The sequence below is a fragment of the Eretmochelys imbricata genome, chromosome 1 (genome assembly GCF_965152235.1).
Source record: "Eretmochelys imbricata isolate rEreImb1 chromosome 1, rEreImb1.hap1, whole genome shotgun sequence".
NCBI classification, from domain to species: Eukaryota; Metazoa; Chordata; order Testudines; family Cheloniidae; genus Eretmochelys; species Eretmochelys imbricata.
In genome coordinates, this window is record NC_135572.1 from 273,423,113 (window position 1) to 273,447,357 (window position 24,245).

Consider the following 24,245-nt stretch of genomic DNA (forward strand, 5'->3'; position numbering starts at 1 on the left):
ACTGAATTGTATGTTGCATATACTGTATAAGACATTAAAGAACAAGAGGAGTTGCCTCTTCAACTAAAAGGACACAGTTTCATTCTAGCTCTTCCTTTTATGAAAAGTGCTCTACAATGAAATCCACCAAAAGGGTGAATTTACTATACCAGCACAGCTCCACAGAGTTAAGAACCATGAGAGCTGAACAATGCGGAGTCATGTCATGAGGAGAATGTCTGCTGAGAACTGGTGTTGAGACACAATGAGATAAACTCTACTTTGGTGTAACACCATTGACTTCACTATTTCCGAATCAAGTCTTCTAAATGCTACCCAATGAACAAGCAATGCATGCCTACTTTGAACGGTCAGCAGTATTCTTTGAAATGTCAGTAGTCTGAGTTCCATCATCACACAAACTGTCCTGACTTTCTAGAGAGAGTGAGAAGATGAATGTGGAATGACTTTAACAGGAAATATCTGTGGTTTGACATGACATACATCAAGGATTATCAGGAATAGTTTGGGGGTAATAAAAATCAGCTAGGCCATTTTGTAGGCGACGGAGTATATAATCCACTTTTCTGTCAATGTAAATGATTTTGTGACTTCAATAAATGAGTATGACGCTATAGTCTGCCCCACTAAATTCATGTGACTTGTATACCACCCCTTTCCAGAGGGGTCTCTAGATTCCAGTTAGGATCCAAATGTGCTCTAAGGCCTCCTCACAGGGTATGTCTACACTGGAATCAGACATCTGCAGCTGTCCCATGCCACCTGACTGGGGCTTGTGTGGCTCAGGATACGGGGCTGCTTAACTGCGATGTAGACATTCATGCTCGGCCTACAGATCGAGCTCTGGAACTCTCCCACCTCACAGGATCCTTGAGCCTAAGCTCCAGCAATGTCTACACTGCAATTAAACATCCCCTTAGCCCAAGCCCAAGTCAGCTGGAATGGGCCAGCTGCAGATTTTTTAATTGCAGTGTAGACATACCGAAAGAAGGTTTTATAATGCCTAACCAGGACAGGTGTTACAATGGAATAGACTGTAGAAAATACTGTAATATATAATATCCCAAACATTGTAATAACACTTGTAAACTGTCTCATTGTTTATGGACCATTATGCCATTATTGTAGAATGATGTAATAATTTATAACTGCACAATTAGGGATGAGAGATGTCCCACAGAAGTTTTCAATTTTTAAAGTATCTTTTAAAAAAATTCTAGCATAAGCCTAGATCTCAGAGATGTGCATCCTGTTTAGTTTGCTTTTTGATTGATATTTTGGGGGGAAAGGATAAATAGAAAATCAGATTTTCAAACCATTTTTTTCTTGCCAAGTGATGGGCAATATTCACATGTATCTGTATGCGGATAGTAATATAGTCACAAAAAACTGAATGTATGCACAGCTCCAGAATACAAATCTCTTGTGAGCCAATAAAACATGTTTTTTCTCCCCACAAAAAAAGAGAGAGAGAATATAAGGTCAGCAGCTCTTTCAATTTATAAGTAAACCACTCAAGGTTCACTAAATTCTCTTCAAAATTTCAAATATAAATAGACTGGTTTGTATTCAGGTATCACAGATATATTTAATTGGTTCTATCATGCTTTGCACTGGCTCTCTATTCAAATTGTAGATTAATGTTGATAGTAATATCTTACTTTTATATAGAGCCTTTCATTCTGAAGGAGACCAAAGTGCTTAACTCCACACATTTAGCACCACTGAAATGCAGCCACCTCTGGGGAGAAGGGCACCAGAGAGGCAGAATGCTAAGACCATTAAAACATACTATCCAGCTTTTCAAACAGAATTGTTCTCCTCTCCCCCTCAGCACATCATCTTACTATTGCTTGAAGCCATTCTAAGGTTTATTGCAGAGACATAATACATTAACCTTAAATAATTCAACTTTTACAGTCTTTGACCAAGGGTTGTGCTTTCCTATGTAACTGATGTTGTAGCAATGAAACAGTGAAAACACAAAATGAATTATCCCAATAAAACAGTAACATAATGGTTTCACAGAATGATTTAAGTAAAATCAACAAGGAGACCTGAACATACATTTACTGTCACCACTGATCCCAACACTTACATGAGAGTTGTACTTGGAATGATTTTGGCCCAAAATGTTTTTAGTTTTTACCATGTTGTTTCCTCAGTCTCTAGTTATAACTGCTGGAAAAATTATTACATTTCATTTGGTAAAAGCCATTTAATAGTGAGGGCAATTAATCACTGGAACAGCTTACCAAGGGAGGTCGTAAACTTATCATCACTTGGAGTCTTTAAATCAACACTGGATTTTTTTCTGAAAGATACACATAGTTCCATCCACAAGTTATTGGGCTCAAGAGTATTGACTTATGTTGCAGGGAAGGATAATTCCCTTATTTGATGCAATTATCTACCAATGTTCCCTGGAAGAACCATCTCTAGGAGTAAAAGTTGTTCAGCTGCTATGTCCTTGTCCTCTCTGCTGAAACTACCAACAACAGACTGCTAATAACGGTGAGTGGCTTTTTTTGCCACGTGTGGGCTCTGTTCACTGGGCACACTTAAAATGTTCATTCTAGTTTTAGAGATATTATCAATTTTGGAGGTATTCCTTATAGAATAATATTAAAATGACGACTGTTACTAGTCCTAGCACTGGAAATAACTTTTTAATTGCACCCATGCATTTCCTATAGGCCACCAACAAGCCATCAGATGGTGATCACTTTCAGTCACTACTGACTTGGATTAGATGCTGAACTGACAACACAGAAGTGAAAAGCTCTTATACTATTACCAGTCCTTTCAGCTGCTCATTTTACCCTCATGCTGTCTTCTCAAGAAATGAAAGACATGCAATGTAATACTCCACAGACTGAATTTTTTGTGGGGAGGGGGGTTTAAACAATATTTACAGATCAGAACTCAGAAATGATGTAGGCTTGACCAGCGATAGTTCTTATTTTAAATCAACTGTTTGTTTTGCTGCTGCTGCTGACGACAATGATGGGTGGATGGATGGATTGGATTGATTGATTGGTGATGGTAGGTTTTGGTGGACAAACACTTTTGCTTTAAGTTTGTCAATCAACAGTCCTGCAAGGCAGTGTATATTCTATATCCACAAAGGAATGAAACTACCAATGTGTCCCAGGGAAAATAATCATAGAATTATAGAAATGTATGACTGGAAGAGACCTTGCGAAGTCCTCAAGTCCAGCCCCTTGTGCTGAGGCAGGACCAAATAAACCTAGACCATCCTTGATAGGTGTCTGTCCAACCTGTTCTCAAAAACCTCCAGTGACGGTGATTCCGCAGCCTCCCTTGGAAGCCTGTTCCAGAGCTTAACCACCCTTCGAGTCAGAAAGATTTTCCTAATCTCTACCCTCAATGTCCCTCGCTGCAGACTAAGCCCGTTATTTTTTTGCGACCTACCTTCTGTGGATGTGGAGAATATTTAATTGGTTAATTAAAGAACAAGAGAAGTTGCCTCTTCAACTAAAAGGACACAGTTTGATTCTAGCTCTTCCTTTTATGAAAAGTGCTCTACAATGAAATCCACCAAAAGGGTGAATTTACTATACCAGCACAGCTCTACAGAGTTAAGAACCATGAGAGCTGAACAATGCGGAGTCATGTCATGAGGAGAATGTCTGCTGAGAACTGATGTTGAGACACAATGAGATAAACTCTACTTTGGTGTAACACCATTGACTTCACTATTTCTGAATCAAGTCTTCTAAATGCTACCCAATGAATAAGCAATGCATGCCTACTTTGAACGGTCAGACTATTGACATTTCAAAGAATACTGCTGAGTTCCACCACCATACACACACCACACGTTAACATATTGGAAGGCTGTTGTCAGGTCACCCCCTTGAGCCTTCTTTTCTCAAGATTAAACATCCTCAATTTTTTAACCTTTTCTCAGAGGTCAGGTTTTCTAAAACTTTTGTCATTTTTATTGCTCTCCTCTGGGCTCTGCCCACATCTTTCCTGAAGTGGTGTGCCCAGAATTGGACATGGTGCTCCAGCTGTGGCCTCACCAGTGCCACGTAGCCTGAGACAGTTACCTCCTGTGTCTTACATACATACAACACTCCTGTTAATACAGTCCAGAATGATATTGGCCTTCTTAGCAACTCCATCACATTGTTGACCCATATTCAATTTGTGATCCACTATACCCCCCAGATCCTTTTCAACAGTACTACTACCTAGCCAGTTAATAACAGTGCATTGGATCCAAATGCAAAGATCTACAAAGGGTAAGCACTTGAATGAGCTTTTCAATTAAGACAAAATGAAATTTCGGAAATAAATATCCATTTCCCCCCAAACTTATTTTGTGACAGATTCATTCATATTTTGCCCTACCTTTGCACCCCTCACAAGTCAGAGCATTATAGTGGTATCCAGATGCTTTGTCACCACAGACAACACATAGCTCTTCTCCTTTCGCTCTTCCCGTGGAGTGGCCCAGTCTAGACTTCTTGGCTACAGGTATATCCGCTAGTTCTGTCTCTCTTGTGAAAAAGTTCTCACAGGGGATTCTCCTGAGTTCATACATTCCAGGGGAATACCATTCTTCAGGCTGCTGGGGGTAAAAGCCAAGGTTGGAATAATAAGGTGGTGATGAAATCTGAGGCTGAACTGGGGGGAACGGCATACTGCTGTACTGTGTATAAGCTGACACATCTGGTTCTTGCACTGGAGAACTCATTGCCTCTGTAAGAACACCTACATAATAATGCAGAAACAATATGCATTAGTACCATTAAACCACAGTCACCGGAACAGTTTCCATTCCTAAATATACCAATCTCAGATACTGGAAAAAAATTATTTATTAATCCTAGAGATTGTATTGACTAAACATAAAGAACTCTAAAATAGTCTTGATAATATTTATACTTCCCTCAGCATCCAGAGGCCCCAGTCACAGAACCCCCTATGCACTAGGTCTCTACAAATATACAGAAAGACGCTCTCAGTATAAATTAACATTCTCAGCTACTTTCTTGCAGGCAATGAAAATATTTTGCACTGCTATTTCCTTAGAAAATCTTGAAAGATTATTATTTCTACAGAGCTAAAAATGTACATGATGCTCTACAGACAATTAAGGGAAAGCAGTCCACATTACAAAGGAGCTCTCAATCTGGATTAGACACAAAAACACAGCAAAGAAATGCAAACAGAAGCCAAGGGAGCTATGGGAAGGAGGAAGGCTACAATAGTAAGATGGAGATACACATATCTTGTTCATTTCTGTTTTATTTGGAGTTAGTGTATCACAGCGTGAGGGAACACAGCTGGGAGAAAAGACAAAGGTGGGGTTTAGCAAGAGCTGGAAGGTTAACCAAAATAAATGAACCTTCAGGAGGGGTCTGAAGGGGAAGCGTGAGATTACACGACACAGAGGATCAGGGAGGATAATCCAAGCATAGAGAGTGATATGAGATACAGGAGGGGTTCCCAAACTGTGGGTTGTGGCCCAAAGGTGGAGCCGTGGGTAGAGTTTTGTAAGGGCATGGCGGGGGGTGGGGGTTGTATTGTGAAGTGGACAGCAACAGAGTGGCGGCCAGCAATGGCTCCTGCCCAGGGCCAGATGTGCCCAGTGCACTGGCAGGTGGCAGAGGGCAAAGCGAAGCCGCTGGGCTATGGGCAGAGGGCAAGGAGAAGGGGCCGGCCCCCTGAGGTGGCAGCTCTCGGGACAGCTGGAGGATTTCTGGAGAGTTCGCAGCTGTTCCCACTCTGAGTCATTGCACCCTGTGATTCATGGCTGGCAGTCCCCCTGAAGTATCAGCCCCACAAGGAGAAGGGTTCAATGGTGCCGCTCTGTTTCCTCCTGGACAATGCCATGATCATGACCATTATAGGTAAGGCTAAGGTTTAGTCATGTGCATTTTTAGTAAAAATCATGGACAGGTCATGGGCAATAAACAAAAATTCACACCCCCGTGACCTGTCCATGACTTGTACTATATACCCCTGACTAAATCTTTGGTGTTCTGGGGGGCTCTTGGGGCACAGCTGCTGCTCTGGAAGGGGGACTCTGGGGCACCCGCTGGTGCTGAGGTGGGCTCCAGGGTGCCTGCTGGTGCTGGGGGGGGTTCTGGGGCGCCTTCTGATGCTTGGGGTGGGGGCTCCGGGGCACCTGCTGGGGTGTCCACTGGTGCTGGGAGGGGGGCAGCACAGGATTAGCACTGCCGCTGCTAGCAGGGGACAGCCCCACTGACGCAGGACCACTACCGCAGCTGCTCTGGCACGGCGGGGGACTGCCCTGCCAGTCCGGGACCACCACGCCGCTGCTGGCGGGGGAGTCTGGGACTGCCACCACTGCTGGCAGGGGGGCAGCCCGGGACCACCACTGTTGGGGGGGTGTGCATCTGGCCCCAGGGCTGCCCGAGCTGCTCAGGTGGCCCTGGGGTCAATTGCACCTGCCGGCTGCAGAAGTCACAGAAGTACTGGAAAGTCATGGAATCCCTGACTTCCGTGACCTGCGTGACAAACTCGCAGTCTTAATTATAGGTAACGGCCAGGCCCAGCCCAAGTGCCTGCCTCTGTCCAGCACTGGCAGCTCCCAAACCCTTCCCTCGTTCATGGGCAGAGGGTGTCTGTGAGGTATCCCAGGATGCTGGATGGGTGACTGGGGCAGCTTTGCCAGGTGACAAGCTCAAGGTACTTAGTGAGCTGCTGAGGCGGAGGGTGTCAGCGGGGGCTGACTGTGGAACCTGCCTTGCCCCTTCGCCCTCTGATTGTTTCTGGTCCCTGCTGAGGTCAGGGGCTGCATGTGTCCCACAATGCCCCTCTTCCTGACGGACACGTGGCAGCCTGGGAAGGCCAGGCTGTGTGCTCGGCAGCCCCATCCCTGATTTACCATTTGATCAGCCTGAGGGAATAATGACTCACCTGCCTGGTGGGCAAGGTGGGAGTGGACAGTATCATACTATATAGGCTGATAGCAGGGGGCATAATTTAAAGGTTCATCAACCCCGAAAACAGCTCGAGTCATGGCCCTACCCTGGCAATCCCCACCACCACCTTTACCCTCAGTGTTCTCTCTTGGAAAGCAGTGTGAAGTGTTACTAGTGGGCCACAGTGCCTATTTCAGTTGCACAGGTGGGCCACAGGGGAACAAGCCTGGGAACCCCTATGATAAAGTGCAGATTAAGGGCTAGATTTGTAACCCTTTGGTGAAACGGCTATTGAAGACAAGGGAGTTTTTTCCCAAATAAGGACTGCAGCATTAGCCTCTTAAGACAATAACAAATCATGGCACCAGCTAACCAAATGTGATAAGGAATTGAAGCAGTTACTGTAAAAGCAGCATACAACAATGAAGTCCTAGAGATAAATAGCACCAACAGAAGGCTCCCTTAGCCTTGTACTTTATGGACTTGTTAAAATTCTATTAGTCACTTTCAAAATGCAAACAAATTAAAATTAAATCTCACAGTTATAAATTATAACCAGTTCAACAACACTCAATACTCCCTCTGTGATGTAGTTTAAATCTAAGAAACATATCAGTAAGTTGGACAGAGAAGAGGAAAGTGATTTACAAATTACAATAAACTTTCTGTTCAAGAAAGTCCATATCCTGGTGCTATTGAAGGGCATGGCAAAATTCACATTGACCCACGGGGAATTGGCTCTGTGAGAAGTAACTATATTTCCAGGAAGTTACTCAGTTCAGCTTTAGATAACTCCTTTTCTCTCTGTATTTAATGTTGAGTGGGCTTGGAGGAAAGCTTGAGATCTCAGTAAACACTGTTAAGTCTACTGTAACACAATGACAGGTGATAGCTCAGGTTTTGACATTTCTGCAGTAAGGCAACAAACATTCATCCATGAGGATTTGTAAGATTTAATCACAAGAGGCATTTTGTGCAATAAATTGTGTGCTTCAAGGTTCCAAACCTGTGAGATGCTGAATGCCCTCAACTCCCACTGAAGTCTATGGTGAGACAGATGAGAAACCCTGGAGATAAACTGTCATTGATGAACATTGCTAAGTGTACTTTTTTAACTTGTACCGTATTTACAAATCAGAAGAAATTTAGTATTTTTTTCTGCTTTCCTTTTCCTTTTTGAGGGATAATCACCAGAAAAGAGGGTGTGGCTGGGAACTCTGAGGAGCACTCCTACCAGTACAAAAACAGTCCCTCTCTCCCCCACCCCACCCCAGGTTTCCATCAATTCAAAGGAGTCAAAAGGAAAGGAGAAGTACCAACAATAAAAGATAGGAGCACCTGCAATGACAGCAAGACATTATTAGCTATGAAAGGGGTCCTTCTATTCTGTCACCCTTCAAGCAATACCAGAACCGTAACTTCCTGTTTTAACTAAACTCTCATTCCAGATGTCCCATGGCATCAGCTGTGCTACATCTTGCTCCCTTACCAGCGTACAGCACTGCAAAAGCTGATGCAAATCACTTTTCAGTATCTACTTGGGCTGTAGCCCACGAAAGCTTATGCTCAAATACATTTGTTAGTCTCTAAGGTGCCACAAGTACTTCTGTTCTTTTTACTTGCTTAGATGGTACACCATCAACATAGCATCCACTCATGTACTGACGTGTACAGTAAGCAGAAGCAGAGATGCTGCCATAGCACAAGCAGACATAGGTATGTCTGGAAAGCTATGGGACAAAGCCAAAGGAGGACAATGGTGCTACATACCACTAATAATTTTTTAAATTACAGTAGCACTTAGTGATCCCAGATACTATCAGGATATTAATACATAGTAAAAGATGATCCCTGCTCTAAAGAGCTTCCACTCTAAATAGACCAGACAAAGAGACAAGTACATTATCCCCTTCTTACCAGTGCGGAACCAAGGCAAAAACATTTTGTGACTTGCTGGAGGTCACACAAGAAGTATGTGGAAGAGCTTAAAATTGAACCAAGGTCTCCTAATTCTCAATCTCATGCTTTAACCATAAGACTATCGTTGATATCTGTCAGCAGCAGCACAGAAAAACACGGGCAAGATGTTGTGTTAACAATGAGTTGCTGTAGGCTCTATTGTTTTGCAGGAGACTCCAGTGTAAAACAAAGTTCTGGGTATTTGTGGGCACAGTATTAATAAATATTTGGCCTGTTTCTGTTAATTATATTTTCAATTTATTGTGACTGTTACTTAGTAAGATTGTTCAAAATTATTTATGTAGAAAAACAAGAGTTACTTTAGTTTCCAACTATACAACCACTGCACAAATATTTAGTATCTGTTTTGTGGAAACAACTTTTAGTTATGGGCACATAACATGCCATTTGCTAATTTTTAATTATTTGGTTGATTGATTTACACAAATGGGAGTGGGAAGATCCCAGGACTAAAATAAAAAATACATATTAATTTTTACTTTTATGTCATTTCCAAGAAATGCTACAGAAGCTTTAAACCACTTTCCTGATCTGCTCAGGGCTTTGAAATAATAGTAAGAGACTGCAGCACTCCTCCCAAAAAGAAAAACAAATCAATCCAGGGTTTTACAGTGGGTTCAGTACACAATACTGGGACAGAACTGTGGGAGTTTAGTTAGACCTGTGTAGATATGTACAAAACCCCTCATAGTTCCTAGAGCTGTATATTTGTTTCTGGAAGAAACCAAGTACACACAAATCTCTCTATATTTGGCTAAACCTGAATAACCCATACATCTTTATTTCTCTCACCTAGCCTTCCCACAATAACACCACATTAAAAAAAATAATTAATTATGGCCAGTCCCTGCTCACTGAGGGGTAAAGGGTGGGAGGGAGAGAGAGACAGATCTTTATATCCACACTTTAAAGTGCTGGTAGGCACTCAGGATATATCTACACTGCAATTAGACTCCCGCAGCTGGCCCATGCTGGCTGACTCAGGCTCGCAGGGCTCGAGCTAAGGGGCCGTTTAATTGTGATATAGACAGTCTGGCTCAGGCTGCAGCCCAAGCTCTGGGACCCTCCCACCGTGCAGAGTCTTAGAGCCCAGGATCCATCTGAGCCTAAATGTCTATACCACAGTTAAACAGCCCCTTAGTCCAAGTCAGATGGCACAGGCTAGCAGCTTGTTTTTAACTGCAGTGTAGAGATACACTCAGATACTATAGTGATGGGGACCTGCCTTTGATTTTCAAGGAAACTTATCCTAGGTCTTGTCTACACAAGAAAGTTGCCCCAGTTCAATTTAAGGTGTAGTTTAAAACTGATTTTCCCAACCTGAATTTTTGGGATTATCAGTTTGTGAAAATTATCAGGATTTTGATTTTATTTTGGGGGGGGGGGGAGGGGAGGTTCTACTTTCAGAAAGGGGAAAATGTCAAAAATCTCCAAAACTCTCATGGGAAAGGTAAACCATTCCCATCCAGTTCTATACACAAGGCCTTCTTGAAGAGGCTTACTAAAACAATTAGCTTCTTATAATAAAACTAATTTGATTTTATCTTGCTGACTGGAATGTGCATATGATTTTATTAATGTATTAATGGAGAGTATAGATCAGATTCTGACATTACTTACACTACTGTAAAGCAAGATTTCAGAGTAGCGGCCGTTTTAGTCTGTTTCCGCAAAAAGAAAAGGAATACTTGTGGCACCTTAGAGACTAACAAATTTATCTGAGCATAAGCTTTCATGAGCTACAGCTCACTTCATCGGATGCATGTAGTGGAAAATACAGTAGGGAGATTTTATATACACAGACAGCATGAAACAATGGGTGTTACCATACACACTGTAATGTATACCTTCAAATCAGCGGCACTGCTATGGGTACCCGCATGGCCCCACAGTATGCCAACATTTTTATGGCTGACTTAGAACAAAGCTTCCTCAGTTCTCGTCCCCTAATGCCCCTACTCTACTTGCGCTACATTGATGACATCTTCATCATCTGGAGCCATGGAAAAGAAGCCCTTGAGGAATTCCACCATGATTTCAACAATTTCCATCCCACCATCAACCTCAGCCTGGACCAGTCCACACAAGAGATCCACTTCCTGGACACTACAGTGCTAATAAGCGATAGTCACATAAACACCCCCTATATTGGAAACCTACTGACCGCTATGCCTACCTACATGCCTCCAGCTTTCACCCAGACCACACCACATGATCCATTGTCTACAGCCAAGCTTTACGATACAACCGCATTTGCTTCAATCCCTCAGACAGAGATAAACACCTACAAGATCTCTATCAAGCATTCTTACAACTACAATACCCACCTGCTGAAGTGAAGAAACAGACTGACAGAGCCAGAAGAGTACCCAGAAGTTACCTACTACAGGACAGGCCCAACAAAGAAAATAACAGAACGCCACTAGCCATCACCTTCAGCCCCCAACTAAAACCTCTCCAAAGCATCAACCTCTCCAACGCACCTCTACAACCTATCCTGAAGGATGACCCATCACTCTCACAGATCTTGGGAGACAGGCCAGTCCTTGCTTACAGACAGCCCCCCAACCTGAAGCAAATACTCACCAGCAACCACACACCACACAACAGAACCACTAACCTAGGAACCTATCCTTGCAACAAAGCCCGTTGCCAACTGTGCCCACATATTTATTCAGGGGACACCATCATAGGGCCTAATCATATCAGCCACACTATCAGAGGCTCGTTCACCTGCACATCTACCGATGTGATATATGCCATCATGTGCCAGCAATGCCCCTCTGCCATGTACATTGGCCAAACTGGACACTCTCTATGTAAAAGAATAAATGGACACAAATCAGACATCAAGAATTATAACATTAAAAAACCAGTCGGAGAACACTTCAATCTCTTTGGTCACTCAATTACAGACCTAAAAGTGACAATTCTTCAACAAAAAACTTCAAAAACAGACTCCAACGAGAGACTGCTGAATTAGAATTAATTTCCAAACTGGATACAATTAACTTAGGCTTGAATAAAGACTGGGAGTGGATGTGTCATTACACAAAGTAAAACTATTTCCCAATGTTTATTTCCCCCCCCCCCCTTACTGTTCCTCACACGTTCTTGTCAACTGCTGGAAATGGCCCATCTTGATTATCACTACTAAAGGTTCTCTCCCCGCCTTCCTGCTGGTAATAGCTCACCTTACCTGATCACTCTTGTTACAGTGTGTATGGTAACACACATTGTTTCAAGGATCACTCTTGTTACAGTGTGTATGGTAACACCCATTGTTTCATGTTCTCTGTGTGTATAAAATCTCCCCACTGTATTTTCCACTACATGCATCCGATGAAGTGAGGTGTAGCTCACAAAAGCTTATGCTCAAATAAATTTGTTAGTCTCTAAGGTGCCACAAGTCCTCCTTTTCTTTTTGTAAAGCAAGAGTGACTCTGCTGACAGCAATGGAGTTACAGCAGTGTAAATCAGTGTAAGTGGGATCAGAAGCAGACCCATTGTCTCTAGTAATATATTATGTTCATATGTTCTTACTGTTCCATTACACTTTTCATATCAGAAACACACATGTAATCATTTTTGAAATATGATAATTGAAATAAATACTAATAGGTCTGAAAAAATTGGGGGTTATGTTTTGCAAAAGAAATTGTAATTAGAACATTTCACATTTTATTTCTTGAATCTGGCCATCAGTTTGTGAATACTTTCCCATTATGTAATTGGTGGGTGAGATTTGTTGAAGATTTTTTTTTCCAATTTTACATGTGAATATTTTGGGTGGGATTTTAAAAAGCTCTCAGCATTTGCTTAACTGGACTCCCACTGAAGTAAAAGGAAGTTTTACCATCAGAGTTCAGCCATCACTGACTGCTTTTGAAAATCTCACCCTTTATTTTCAGTATTATGTTGAAGTTATATACAGGCTGTAGAATTTGTATGCAAAATATTACAGAAGTTACAGTGGTAGTGCATTGGCACAACAAATATTGTCAATATAAAACTATAAGAAAAAGAACAGCAAACAAATTAAACCTTAAGGCCTCGAGCCTGCTAATAAAACTAATGTAACGTAAGAGTCACAGAGAGCAAATCATCTTAAGCCAAAAAGAACAAAATGTATTTCCTGTGATTCACAGGATAAACCAAAATGGGAAACATAAGCTAATCATCTGGCTTAAGTACTGAAAAAACTATTATCAGGTGTCTAAGGGCATGGGCTAGACAGCCTCTGGCATCAAGCTGATTCACAGCATTTAACAGATATATTGTACAATGTAATAGATCAAACATGAGCTTGAACAATATCCTACCGTTAGCAGTCTTCATTCCGACCATTTCCATGACAATTCCTGAAAAACTTGGGCTATTTAACGTGTTGTTCTCTTTACTTTTTCTTGTCAGTACTTATCATCTACACTTCCTTAGTCCTGCTTCCTTAATATCTTGTTGCTTTACTCTGAACTGAAAACTAGAACTTCCTTTAAGACTAGCTAAGGCGTGATACAGGCCAGAGGTTATATAGTTTACTGATTAACTTCATTACAGTGAAGCCTATTTCTAATTGCTTGAGAGAATAACAATGCCAAATTACAGTATAAATGTCCTTTACTAAAATCTGGATACTTTTCTCTGGGTCAGTGGATTCAAGGGGGCTCTTCCAAATAGCTCCTCCATTACAATTTTGTAATTTTTTGTTTTCATTCACCTTAGTATTTTGTATAAATAAAAATCTACTACTTTTTTTAGGTGAATAAACTTAATAGATTAACCATTCAAAATCATTTTGACTGGCTGATGCAGCATGTGTATCATAGGCACAGAGAAAACTCTATTATTTTAGGATGGCCAAATTCTGTCATCTTTACCCAGACAAGAATCACGTGTTCTAGAAAATTCTTGGTCAATACAATTGCTCAGGAAAGTATCCACGATACCTGGTAGTAAGTGTATGTAGAATCAGGCCCTAAAGGTATATCATTCCTTTTAAAAGCTAAAAACCTGCATAGGAGGAACTAGTGATTCTCTGTTGTCCTGTCCTATCAAATGACCTTGTGCCACATAGCTTTATTCATTCACCTCCTTCAGGTTTAGTTGAGGTATTTCTCATTATTTTAGAACATCTTTCAGGTTACTTCTGCTCCACTGGATCGTTTGTTGTCCATAATTATTGTACATACATAATGTTCTGTTTTAGTTTTTGCTGCTTTGTTTCCCTTTGACTTGGAAGTCGACCACTTGCCTATTTATCATCATGATAATGCCAGATGCTGCACCATCTGCCAGATGGTGCTGGATACAAATAGTTAGCTACTTCATCTTATGATCTTTTGGTTGTTAAATAGTTTCTGACCATTGATTTTAGAGATTTTTTAAAAACCAAACAAAAGCTAACAAATGGATCCAGTCTCTACAGTTCACTAAGGTGCTATGTCACTGATACAGCTACTATATAGCATTTACTTTTGAGGTTTTTTTTCATTGTCCAGTCATTAAGGGCTGCTTAAATATGTTGCTTTGTTTTCTGCTTCTTACATTAATTTATTCTTGTATCTCACTATCCACTCTAGGGGGTCTTTTAATGAATTCTATAAAAAATACTCATGCCATTAAAAATACTTCTACTCTATTTTTCCCATTCTTCTCCAACTTGTCACATTTCCAGTGAGTTTGACATATCTAATTATTTCCCACATGTATTGTGTTACATTCTGGGGAGAAATTGCTGGAAATCAGCACCAGTTCATAGATTTTAAGGCCAGAAGGGACCATCCTGGTCATCTAGTCTGACCTCCTGCACATCATAGGCTGCAGAACTTTACCCACCCACTCCTGCAATAGGTTCGTAATCTCTAGCTGAGTTAATGAAGTTTTCAAATCTTGATTTGAAGACATCAAGTTACAGAAAATCCACCATTTACTCTAATTCAGACCAGCAAGTGACCCATGTCCCATGCTGCAGAGGAAGGTGAAAAAACCCAGCATCTCTGCAAATGTGAGCTTGGGGAAATTCCTTCCCTACCCCAAATATGGCGATCAGTTAGACCCCGAGGATGTGGGCAAGACCCACCATCCAGACACCTGGGAAAGAATTCTCTGTATGAACTCAAGAGCCCTCCCCATCTAGTGTCCCACCTCCAGCTGTTGGAGCTATTTGCTCATAGCAGTAGCAGTTGGGCCATATGCCATTGTAGGCAACCTCATTATACCATCCCCTCCATAAACTTATCAAGTTCAGTCTCGAAACTACAATTACAGATTTTTTTAAACTGAGCCTCTTTATTTGAATCAATTGTATAATCCTATTTTTCTATCTATCTACAACCTTCCATCTCCACAGTATCTGAAGCTGCAAGATTGAACGTCATGCAGATTAACAAAACCTATACAAGAAGTTTCAAGAGAAAGCTGTAATGGGCTACATATTCAAAGCATTGCAACCCATTTGACACCCTAATACCAGATTTTGTGCACCTGTATGTACATGTAAGCTGTTAGGCATGCAGTCCTTACCTAAAGATGACGTTGTTTCATATCTAAAGACTTGTCCCTTGTAGAAAGGGCAAGGGATAACTGTTGAAGAAAATGGTGGGTGCAAGGGCATTTCACACATATTAGGTGGCTATGTCCCTGTTGTATTAATTTAGATGGAATATATGGCCAGAGGTATTAACATAACCCAGTCACTGTGCGGCATGAAACAGTTTTAAACAAGGTTCAGAGTTTGACATAGAGACCTCAGCCTACTTAGTACCATGGCAAAAGCACCATTAATAATCCTTTTATCTCCCATCTTTTTATTAAAGATACAGGAAAGAAGGGAAAACAGTTAAAGTATTAAAAATGGCTTTCATTTTAATAGCATCCCTTGTTCCCTTTCCCTTTCGCTGGAGACAGTTATTAGAAGGAAAAAAACCTTCTCTGACAGTCTCTTAGATGGTATTGAAGATGGTAACAACTGTCCTTTAGGGTCGGGGTAGGGGAGAATGAAGAAGTTAGTTGAGATGGGCTGGAGCAGTCAGCATTGCTGGCTGTTTTAAAGTCCAATCCCATTTTCTAAGACAAACATATACAAAGGAGAAAGAAAAGTACAGCAAAGACAGAAAATGCAGCTTCTGTCTCTGGTGTTGACTCTCAGTTGCACCCTCTCTTCTGGAGAAACACAAACACTGCACGTGTCTCATTAGCCACTCTGAGACCTAACAAACTTGTACCAGCATTAGGCTGTGTAGGGCATTGAATTTAGCTGCCTTTTTCTGGTCACAGGCTTACAGCAGTGTTGCAAAATATACAATCTTGCCCAGTTAATTCAGATTCTGATTAGACAGAAGACAAAAGGAGAGGGATAGAAAAGAGAAGTAATAAGGTGGGGAAAGAAAAGGGCACATGGGGGGAAGGGAAATGAAGTCTCACATCCCAGGTTGTGTTCAGGATTCCGCCAGAGCCAGTAGAGATGGCAACATCATCTGGCCCAGTCAGTTCAGGACATCTTTCAGGATTACGGTGACAAAGACCTGGCAACCCAGGAGACAGTGGGTGCGGCAGACATAGGGTTGCCAACTTTCTAGTTGCACAAAACCGAACATCCTTGCACTGCCCCTTCACCACCCTTTCCCCGAGGCCCCACTCCTACTCATTCCAGCCCCTCTCCCTCAGTCGCTCGCTCTCCCCCACTCTCACTCACTTCCCTGGGCTGGGCAGGGGATTGGAGTGTGGGAGGGGGTGAGGGCTCCAACTGGGGATGCGAGCTCAGGGGTGGGGCCAGAAATAAGGGGTTCAAGGTGCAGGAGAGGGTGCGGGTTCCGGGAGGGAGTTTGGGTGCAGGAGGGGGCTCAGGGCTTGGGTTTGGGGTTGGGCTGTGGGAGGGGGTGCAGGCTCCGGGAGGAGGTTCAGGGCTGGGGCAGGAGGTTGCGGTGCAGGTGGGAGTGCAGTGTCCAGAAGGGAGTTAGGGTGTAGGAGGGGGTTCCGACCTGGGGCGGGGATGCAGGGTCCAGGAGGGAGTTAGGGTGCAGGAGGGGGTTCCGACCTGGGGCAGGGGGGTTGGGTGCGGGGGGGGGGGGGGCTCAAGGCTAAGGCAGGAGGTTGGGGTGTGGGTGGGGGTGCAGGGTCTGGGAGGGAGTTAGGGTGTGGGAGCAAGTTCCAACCTCGGGCAGAGGGTTCATGGTGTTGGCTCCGGCCAGGCGGCACTTACCTCAGGTGGCTCCCAGTCGGTGGCGCAGCAGGGCTAAAGCAGGCTCCCTGCCTGCCCTAGCTCCGTGCTGCACCCAAAAGGGGCTGCCATGTCTGGCCCCTAGGCGGAGGCACGGCCAGGCAGCTCTGCATAGCTCCCACTGGCTGTGGTTCCTGGCCAACGGGAGCTGCAGAGCCGGCGCTGGGGGCGGGGGCAGTGCGCGGAGCTTCCCTGATCAGTCCCTTGCCTAGGAGCCGCAGGAACATGCCGTCCACTTCTGAGAGCTGTGCGGAGCCAGGGCAGGCAGGGAGCCTGTCTTAGTCCTGCTGCACCACCAACTGGACTTTTAACGGCCCGGTAAGTGGTGCTGACCAGAACTGCCAGAGTCCCTTTTCAACGGGCGTTCTGGTCGAAAACTGGATGCCTGGCAACCCTAGACAGTCATGATGGCAAAACTCAATCTAGTAGTCATTTTTCCCCAAAGTCTCTTTCTTTATGGGCCACAAAGGAGAGTGATGCGTGAAACAGACCATCTTCTCATTATTTTGTCCACCAATTGGGCCTAGTTTCTGACACACCAATTTTGATCTCTGGTTCTACACTTTTCTTGTTTCTTAAGCATGATCTTAACACAATCCTTGAATTATATCATCAGGTCTTTTTGTTTGTACTAATTCAGTTTGTCTCCCTTTCATACCTTTTCCCATCAACATTTTATAGGTTATTGTGACATCTTATGAACTTACACTCACTTTTTACCACTGAACTCACAGTTAGGGTAAATTTGTAGGCCCAATTATTAGAACAGTCTTAAAATGGGATTATTTTATAAACTAAATTAAATCTATTACCAACTGCAATTTAGCAATGGACCTTGACATCCTATGGGACTTCCACTGAAAAACCAACAATCTTTAAAATATACTAGATTAATAGCCTATTTATTAGATGTAGCACATTGCTATCACTGGAGGAACATTTGGAAAATATTGGTGATGGAAATACCTATAAAAATTGAAAAAATATTTTGGTTGAATTCACTAAAAAAGGGCTTCATGCTGTCAAGCCCACACAGCTATTTTCTTTTTGTTGTCTATTTACTAAATCATGATAAATAGTTAATAATTAACTGAATTTCCTTGTTATTTCCAAGTGATATTTACACTGATACGAAGCAGCCAAGAAATCGCTTGACTCGGCCAACCCTTACTCATATTGAATAGTACTTTACTCCTCAAGTAAACCTCATGATTTCAATTACCATGATTCCAATGCAACTACTCCAGAAGAAAGGTATTACTCAATATGAGTAAGCATAAGACTCTAGAAATAAAGGGTGAAATCCTGGCCCCATAGAAGTAATTAGCAAATCTCCCATTGACTTCACTGGAGCCAGGATTTCACCCATAAGTTAGAAGTGTTTGAAAACCTGGTTTGGCAGGTTGCGTTGTATCACTTTTCAACAGGCTCAGGGTATGATACTGGGTGATATCCCAGTTCCTTTACACAATTGGTCCCATTCAATTCAATGGGACTTTGTTGGGTAAGTAAAATAAGTAGCATTTGGCCAGTGAGGAGAAAATGAACCAATCTAAATAGGGAAAGAAGGAGTGAGAGAAAAGGCTAGTAATCTAATTCTATTCATTTCAGTTTTAACTCCAGTTTGAAAGGCTTTTCCTTTTCTCTCTCATTTCTACTTACCAATAAAAATGAGGAAAAAAGATAAAGAGGACAGAAAACAAAACACAGGAAACAGAAAGGCTGGCCAAAAAAAGGGACACATTTTTCACAAGCATTTTGGGGGGGAAAAAATTGACCCTATTTTTATTGAAATTTTTTTAATTTGGAAATTTCTTAATCAGCTCTAATGCACACAAGTGTGGTCAAGTGGTGCAATCAGTGGTGCATGCATGATGAACTCAACTGCAGTTATTAAAGGTATCAACCAATTTTTTTACCATCATCAGAATCAAAAGAGGACGCCTTGTTGGGTATCCCAAAATTTTGCCACATAAAAAACCCCAACTGTATCTACATCCAATTTCATCTGTTTTTATAGGGAAATAAGCTCTACCTTGAAAGTATGTGTATTCCAGCAGCAGGCTCCTTCTAGGCACTGACCAGTTGACTGCCCTCTATTTCCTGGTTCTCTGCTCTTTTTATGACTTATTCCCGTTGCCCCTTCCTGCTGGACAAGGAAATCCCAGATGCCCTCTGTTTCTGCCTTTCATAGAGCCCCTATTCAGGGACAGGCCCCTTTCCCTTACCTGGAACAGTTGTCATAGCTGTGGGTGAATAGGGGAGGAGGGAAGAAGAGGAACTTTCTCTCCATAGGAGGTCCCCATTCTCCTTACAAATAATGTGGTATAGATGGATAGTTTAATGTATTTGTTTGCTGACTTCTTCAAACAAGAGATGCTTGCTGTGCAGATATATTAGACATCTGGTTTGTTTCTAAACCATCAGAATGACAAGGTAGATAAATGGAACTTGTTTTCCAGTTATAGAAGACACAATAATAAAGAAATGTCTACATTTTAGTGGTGCTCACATGCGCTGCTCTGGTTAAGGTCACTTTGTCATTTCCAAAGGGAGCACCTCTTTTCAGGAGTTCATAACTCCACAAACAAAATCTCAGTTAATGAGTGAGAGACTAAATAGACATTAACTACAATAGATACATTACCCTAGGAATATATTGTTAAAACAGCAATTTTCAGTCTCCAGCCACCAAAAGTGAAATTGTTTATCCTGAAGGACACACTGAACTTCTTGCAACTATAAATCTTAAGTGCTGATAAATCTTGAGAGCTACTTTAGGATTACCATGGTGATCAGCTTCACAGTGTAAACCTCCACAATGACAGCATAACTTTACTAAATAACTAGACCCCCAATACTCAGAACTGTACATTCGAAGGGACACTTAGACATACACTCATGGTTCTAACAATGCCTTCCAGGTAGCTCTAGCCTGAATGAACTACAAAGCAAAGCCAATACTTTTAAAAAAAACACAAAAGAAAAATGTGTTTAGATTTTTGAGGGGTGGAGGATATTTTGTAGAGAAATCAATTTTGACCGACTAACAGCCCCTCCTGTTATATCAAAGCCATAATATGTGAGGCATTGCATGAGAAATTTAATTGTTCCAAGTGTCTTTATAATATAAAATTACCCTCTAACTGCCTTTCGTGTATAAGTCTCAATCTGCCAAGGCCCAAAGCTGAACATAATGTGTCGCAAAGACCAAATTGAGGGACACAAAGAAGTATTCATGCACAAAATTTAAAAAGCACTCAGAGTCATTTCCTTAGTATAAATAACGCTCTCTCATCTTGGTTTCATGATTCTGTATTTCTGATGCAAATAATTTTCAACAATAAAAGTGTGGGGACGCCAAATTTAAGAGAAACGTACTAGCTTTGGACTAAACTGAGTGAGATCCCTCTAAAAGAGGGACAGTTAAAAGTTGTGCATAGGTGAAATACGTCCTTTCTGGCCTAATTCAATTCCATTATACATTAATTATTTATATCACAGAAATACCCCAACTTAGATCAAGGTTCCATTTTGCTAGCAGTGCCCACACATAATATGTAACTCTCACAGCACCTTACAAAGGAGGTAATGAGCATTATCCCATTGCACAATGGAGAAACTGAGCCACGGAGAGATGAAGTGACTTGCCCAAGGTCACTCAGCAGGCCAGTAGCAGAACCCTAGAACCCAGGTCTCCTAAGTCCCTGTACTATTTTCTGACCACTATATCATATTATCTATTGCCTCATGCATGTCCTATTGGATTGTACAAGCCTTGCCCCAAGAACTGACAGTTTCATCAGGGGTCAGTCAAGCCCTTGTTGAAGAGAACATGTTTTAAATCAACACACTTCCTTGTATTTTGGAGTTGCCCAGCCTTAACCTCTTTTCCAGAAAATATCACTGAACTTAATAACATAGTAGACTTTTGGGGCCAAAGTCAACTCTTCCGCAAGTGAAAATCCGGAGTAATTCAATCAAAATCACTTTGGACTTTTACTGGTGAAAATTAATCCAGAATTTGACCCCAAAATTTGAATGCCACCCCTTTTTTCATAGATTTTGGCCTGTGACCATGGGATTTCACAAATAGACAAATATATCTAAAATTGTGGCTATTTATTGCTGTTTTAAAAACTGCACGGTATTGAATTTCCTAAAATATACTTCTCCCAGCACAGGACAAAGTCAAGGGGGAAAAAAATCTCTTTAAAGTCTAAGCATTCATAGGTTTAGTTTGTTTCACGGAGGTTCCCCACTCAAACATCTGCTCATTAACATTCCAGTTTAGCCACAGGGGATCCAAGTATATGCTAACTGTTAACAAACTGATGTAGAAAAGAGAAATGATGAACACAGTCTTGTGTGATCTTAGCATACAATTTGTACTTGAGATGTGGTCCAGACAGGGAGCCTGTCCCATGGGGGAGTATGCAGGAAAAAAGCACCCAAAACTACAACTTCCTTGAAATATTTCAATTTAGGTCAACCTCTAGCCCCAAATTAAATATTTCATTTTGATTTTCCTGGAGAAAAATTGAAAAAAAATCAGCATATTCAAATTTTCCCAGGGAAATGTGCAATTTTATGGAAAGTAAATTTTCCTTCAAAAAATATTTAGAAGCAAAATTCCTTAGTGAAGAGGAAAATTCATAAAGAGGAAAAATAGTTTTGTTAAGGCACTGTACTGCCCCTTAGCAGATCTGGGTTCCTCTCCTGGCCCTTCCAGACTTTCTGTGTGACTTTGGGCAAGTCACTCTCTCTGTGCCTCAGTTTCCCAGCTATACAAGCAGGACAGTAACAATAACCTCAATCCCACCTTTGTCAGTCTTGTCTGTGTAGACTCCAATCCTACATTTCTTTGTTCACAGGCAGCCTTCTGTGCCTGCACAGAGTCCCACTAACTTCAGCGGGTCTCCATTTAGGCATAGCAGTCCCTCTGCATGCAGCAAACTGCAGTACCAGGGTCTACAACTCCAAGCTGTTCAGGGCAGGGATGGTACAGTGAATACAACAATGGAGCCCTTACCTAGTCCGTGTCTTCTAAGCAGTAAATGTAATCCGAACAAATAACAACAATAATAATTAATACAGCAAATGGACCAGATCACCAAGATGGCCCTTTGCAGTTGTTGTCAGTGCAGGCATCATCAGGTGATGCGGTTACACATAGTCCTCCAAGAATTTTTTCCTTATGTGAGCAAGTTTTGATTCTTGCCATGTCCACACTACGAACTTCTGCTGGCAGAGCTACGTCAGTCAGGGGTGTGCTCTCTGACTGACACAGCGCTGCTGCAAAAGCCCCTAGTGTAGACGAAGTTATACAGGAAAAGCTGTGCTCGTACCAGTATAACTTGTTTTGCTTGTGAGGGGTGGTTTTACTATACTGGTACAAAGTACAGCTTTGCCAGGATAGCTGTATCCACACTAGAAGCACTTTGTCAGTGCAGCATATTGGTGTTCCTACACCAGCAAAACACTACTAGTGTAGACATGGCATTGGAAGACATGCTGTGTTGTGGTTAGTTTTGGGTTATGCAAAGTTCTAAGTGGATGCTGTGGGAGAGAGGAAGTTGTGTGAACAGCAAGTGAGTTTGCTTTCTGCCTGGGGCTCAGATTAGTCAATTCTTGTGGCACAGTTTCTGAGAACCAGGTGCTGGTGTTGGGCTGAGGTTCCTGGAAGAAGAGATTGTCCTACATGCTGTTTGACCATTGCATTTTAGGACTGATGCATAGGTATAAAGAAAGCATGTTACATATAGCATATCCCCAGACTTCTTGTCACTACTTTTTCCTCGACTGGGAAGCCACTTTGCAAGGCCCCAGACATATGCTCCAACTCAGAAGAGGGGCAACATTGGTATAGAAGAAAGGGCAGCTATCTTAGTTATTTTCTTCTTTCCCAGTAATACATATAATAGAAGACAACTTCCCTGTACTCATAAAATATTGACAGAGTATTCTTCATTCCTTAACAAGCCCATGCTTCACAATGGAAAAATGCAGTGGAGTCTCAGCTATGTAGAATTTTGCAGCCTTTATTATAACTTTTATTATGCACTAAAGTTAATAGCACAGTTTTTAATGGTCTCTATAAAAATAGAGTAATGGTTTTAATACCAATTCAATTCTTTTCATAAATGTATATAAGAAGGCAATACACATATTTTATAGTATCATTTAGTTATAAATTGACTAAAAATATTTTGTATCTGCTCAGCTGGACATAAATGACTAACCTGAAGATCATTTCCTGCCTATCTATAATAGGCGATCCTTGCTGAATAACTTATCATGGCAGCAGAATAATGCTATAATAGTAAACTACAAGCTTTGTTAAACTGTGGCATGTAACAACACATATTGCGCCTTATTTTGTCATTCATTTAAATAGGGAGTTCTGCGTAAAAACTGATTTCACAGCATGGACCATGGTGACTGACTGTAGGATTTCAGTATTTTGATTCTAGGCTATTGGTTCAGGTATAATTTGCTGTAGATACATTTTAAGCTAATTTGATGACTTACCAAATAAATTAGGACCTTCAGGAAGTGAAAATCCATCAGCACCAGGTAGCTGGGAATGTCCGATTAGATTCATTTCAGATCCCATCTGGTCTTTAATTGAAGAACAATGTGACAGTCAGGGCACAGGCTGAAAGGAAACCTTGAAAGATAAAGAAACAAGGATAAGTAAAGCAAGATAATAATTCATTTCTGTGTACATATTACAGGCCAGAATTCTGAAGGTTGTTTCAGTATTTACTATAACAAACCCTGATGTGAAGTTATCATGTGCAATTTAGACTTTTAAAAAATGTTGTGCCTTTTCCTTGCAACGACCTATGTTATATGTGATAATTCTGCTTTCCACAGCAGCTGATGGGGATTAGGCTGTCACATTATTCTTTCATAATTTCCTAAATAAGTGGCCTGAATTTTTAAATGTGCTGCACACACAGTATTGGGCCTCAAGAGGAGCTGTTGTGTGCTCCCCACATTTGAAAATCTGGCCACTTATTTAGGTGCTGTGACAAAATTCCTGCGCTACCTTGGTGGGTCTTGCGGATTTGCTCGCCTTGGAGCTTCACGGCAGCCCTCAGCTTGGCAGTTTTTCTGAA

The 24,245-nt window shown here is 41.8% G+C and overlaps 1 protein-coding gene across 3 annotated transcripts in view; it reads right to left on the reverse strand.

Annotated features, from left to right (window-relative positions):
- Positions 1-23,737, reverse strand: part of NR1H4 (nuclear receptor subfamily 1 group H member 4) — a 62,629-nt gene extending 38,892 nt beyond the window's left edge. For 2 of the 3 annotated variants that reach the window (XM_077807661.1, XM_077807660.1), the window contains exons 1-2: positions 23,653-23,737; positions 4,381-4,743 (exon numbers count right to left, since the gene is read on the reverse strand). In XM_077807661.1, the coding sequence (XP_077663787.1) occupies positions 4,381-4,743; positions 23,653-23,737 (448 nt within the window). Of the gene's footprint in view, positions 1-4,380; positions 4,744-13,225; positions 13,257-23,652 lie in introns of those variants that run through there. The other variant, XM_077807662.1, reaches the window with a different exon arrangement.
- Between the last annotated feature and the right edge of the window lie 508 nt (positions 23,738-24,245).